At 49.0% G+C, this 3,664-nt stretch overlaps 1 protein-coding gene across 1 annotated transcript in view; it reads left to right on the forward strand.

The window, feature by feature from the left end:
- The first annotated feature begins 2,703 nt into the window (after window positions 1–2,703).
- LOC119273352 (phenylalanine--tRNA ligase beta subunit, cytoplasmic-like) overlaps window positions 2,704–3,664 on the forward strand; it is a 9,899-nt gene continuing 8,938 nt past the window's right edge. Inside the window, exons 1-2 of the mRNA XM_037554540.1 lie at window positions 2,704–2,951; window positions 3,559–3,664. The exon at window positions 3,559–3,664 is cut by the window's right edge and continues 10 nt beyond it. Coding sequence (XP_037410437.1) covers window positions 3,620–3,664 — 45 coding nt within the window. The 5' untranslated portion in view covers window positions 2,704–2,951; window positions 3,559–3,619. The remainder of the gene's footprint in view (window positions 2,952–3,558) is intronic.

Consider the following 3,664-nt stretch of genomic DNA (forward strand, 5'->3'; position numbering starts at 1 on the left):
TTACCCTTCATAAGGACCCTTTTCATTGAATCCGTTCCGACTAAAGTGGGAGAGACTGGCACCCGCTAGCCACCTTATGCACCAAGTGCATGTCAATCGGTGGAACCTGTCTCACGTAAGAGTACGTGTAAGGTCGGTCCGGGCCGCTTCATCCCACAATACCGTCGAAACAAGATTGGACTAGTAACGGTAAGCATACTGAACAAAATCAACGCCCACAACTACTTTGTGTTCTACTCGTGCAAAGAATCTACGCAATAGACCTAGCTCATGATGCCACTGTTGGGGAACGTAGCAGAAATTCAAAATTTTCTTACGTGTCACCAAGATCTATCTATGGAGAAACCAACAACGAGGGGAAGGAGAGTGCATCTACATACCCTTGTAGATCGCTAAGCGGAAGCGTTCAAGTGAACGGGGTTGATGGAGTCGTACTCGTCGTGATCCAAATCACCGATGACCAAGTGCCGAACGGACGACACCTCCGCGTTCAACACACGTACAGCCCGGTGACGTCTCCCATGCCTTGATCCAGCAAGGAGAGAGGGAGAGGTTGAGGAAGACTCCATCCAGCAGCAGCACAACGGCGTGGTGGTGGTGGAGGAGCGTGGCTAGAAGAGGAGGAAGAAGAGACGCAGGGCTGCACCAACGAGAGATCGAATCGCGTGTTATGGGCAGCCCTATGCCTCACTATTTATAGGGGAGAGGGAGGAGGGTGCGCCCCCTTCTAGGGTTCCCACCCCTAGGGGGGGCGGCAGCCCTAGATGGCAAAGGGGGTGGCGGCCAAGAGGGGAGAGGAGAGGGAGGCGCACCAATATGGGCCCTAAGGCCCATATCCCCTTAGGGTTTGCCCCCTTTCCACCTCTTAGGCGCCATGGGCCCTTGTGGGAGGCGCACCAGCCCACTAAGGGGCTGGTTCCTCACCACTCTTGGCCCATGCAAGCCTCCGGGGTTGGTGGCCCCACTTGGTGGACCCCCGGGACCCTCCCGGTGGTCCCGGTACGTTACCGATAAACCCCGAAACTCTTCCGGTGACCAAAACAGGACTTCCCATATATAAATCTTTACCTCCGGACCATTCCGGAACTCCTCGTGACGTCCGGGATCTCATCCGGGACTCCGAACAACATTCGGTAACCACATACAAACTTCCTTTATAACCCTAGCGTCATCGAACCTTAAGTGTGTAGACCCTACGGGTTCGGGAGACATGCAGACATGACCGAGACGTTCTCCGGTCAATAACCAGCAGCGGGATCTGGATACCCATGTTGGCTCCCACATGTTCCACGATGATCTCATCGGATGAACCACGATGTCAAGGACTCAATCGATCCCGTATACAATTCCCTTTGTCTAGCGGTATTTTACTTGCCCGAGATTCGGTCGTCGGTATACCGATACCTTGTTCAATCTCGTTACCGGCAAGTCTCTTTACTCGTTCCGTAACACATCATCCCGTGATCAACCCCTTGGTCACATTGTGCACATTGTGATGATGTCCTACCGAGTGGGCCCAGAGATACCTCTCCGTTTACACGGAGTGACAAATCCCAGTCTTGATCCGCATAAAACAATAGATACTTTCGGAGATACCTGTAGTGCACCTTTATAGTCACCCAGTTACATTGTGACGTTTGATACACCCAAAGCACTCCTACGGTATCCAGGAGTTACACGCTCTGATGGTCAAAGGAAGAGATACTTGACATTGGCAAAGCTCTAGCAAACGAACTACACGATCTTTGTGCTATGCTTAGGATTGGGTCTTGTTCATCACATCATTCTCCTAATGATGTGATCCCGTTATCAACGACATCCAATGTCCATAGCCAGGAAACCATGACTATCTGTTGATCACAACGAGCTAGTCAACTAGAGGCTCACTAGGGACATATTGTGGTTTATGTATTCACACGTGTATTACGATTTCCGGATAATACAGTTATAGCATGAATAAAAGACTATTATCATGAACAAAGAAATATAATAATAACACTTTTATTATTGCCTCTAGGGCATATTTCCAACATACGCGTTCAGGTTTTGCTACCAGAAGACTAAATTCTCCTCATGCCGCAGTTTTTTATTTCGTGGAGTGCATATACTACGGAGTTAGTACATTTTTCTGAGGGACTAGTGGTTGGGGCGCCACCCTGTGGCGCCGCTTAAGAGGAAATTGTGTGCATATTTTTATTTTAAAAAATACATAGAGTCCTTGCCTCCGTCTAAAAACACATCTCAAAAAAAATCCTCACCTTTATCTGAAAAAGAAGTAAAAAATAAAAAATAAAAAATTACCACAACAGCCTACTGGCGAGTGCCACTTTGCATAACCCTCCATTTAAAAATACCAGAGGTCCTCATTTTCATCTAAAAAAATACATTTAAAAAAAATAATCCACACCTTCATCTAAAAAGAATTCCAAAAAATTTCTCACTACGGCCAACCAGCTTGCGCCATGTGGCATAGTTGGTTGACCGCCCTTCACGCGTAGCTTAATGGTTTTAATAATTGTCTAGTGTTGTAATTCAACGGCGGAGATGGGCCCCAGGCAGCCCAGGCCATGGCCTGGGGGCGTGAGGAAATTCCCCAGCCTAGAAAAAGAAGTTGGCCTGGGGCGCAGCCCACTCTCTCTAGCCCTTCTGCTGGGCCTTGGCCAGTCAGCCCAATAACAAATAGCGGACGAGGGGACTGAGCAAAGAGACGAAAGAAGAAAGGAGCCGTCTCGTGCCCGTCGAACCCTATCCATCCCGCCGCCCGCCGCCCGCCGCCGCGTCCCGTGTCCGGTGTCTCGTTGACCTGCGCCCCTGCCCATCCGGCGAGCCCCATGCAGCAGCGAGCAGTCCCCTTCCATCTCCTTCTTGGCTGCTTCCCTTGCTGATCTGCAGGCTTGCTTCCCTTGCTGATCTGCAGTCCGGCATCCTTCGGCGTTCCGCCTTAGCAAAAGGTACAAAAGGTATCCCCTTCTAGCCATCTCAAGTTCTCAACTCAAGCTTAAATTCCACAGAAAATGTGGCCGTGGCCCTCGGCATTAATGCTTTGATAGATTGAAACATGATTTTAATTAATTCTTGTTGCCCTTAGTATTTTTTTGATCTCAATTGCCCTTAGTTTTGTAATTCCACAGAAAGGACCTGAAGGCCAATCTCCATTCGCTTTATCATGTGATATGCTAGTAATTGCTTTGTGTTTTCTACTCCCTCCGTAAACTAATATAAGAGTATTTAGAATACTAAAGTAGTGATCTAAACGCTCTTATATTAGTTTACAGAGGGAGTACTTATTAAATGGCTAGTGTAATCAAAATTAGGTAGCTATTCCAGAACTCAGAGACTTGCTGCTACTCATCACTCTTTATCGTTATTATTCTAAAACTGACTCCTAATGCAGCATCCATGTTAAGCCACGTCACGTTAAAAAGAATAGTCATTGCACGTGATAAAAAAAAGTGCGACCACTGCATGTGATAAAACCCTGAGCCCCGCGCCCACCTGTCTGTCCAAACCCCCTCTCAGCGCTTTCACCTCATCGGGCTCCCCCGCCGTTCTTGCTAGGTTACCAGGCTCGCGTGTCCCGCCGCCAGCAAGCAACACAGCGCCGCAGCCGTTGCTCGCGATGCCGACAATCAGCGTCGGCCGTGACCGCCTCTTCGCCGCACTC

This window comes from Triticum dicoccoides, chromosome 1A, assembly GCF_002162155.2.
Source record: "Triticum dicoccoides isolate Atlit2015 ecotype Zavitan chromosome 1A, WEW_v2.0, whole genome shotgun sequence".
Classification (NCBI taxonomy): domain Eukaryota; kingdom Viridiplantae; phylum Streptophyta; class Magnoliopsida; order Poales; family Poaceae; genus Triticum; species Triticum dicoccoides.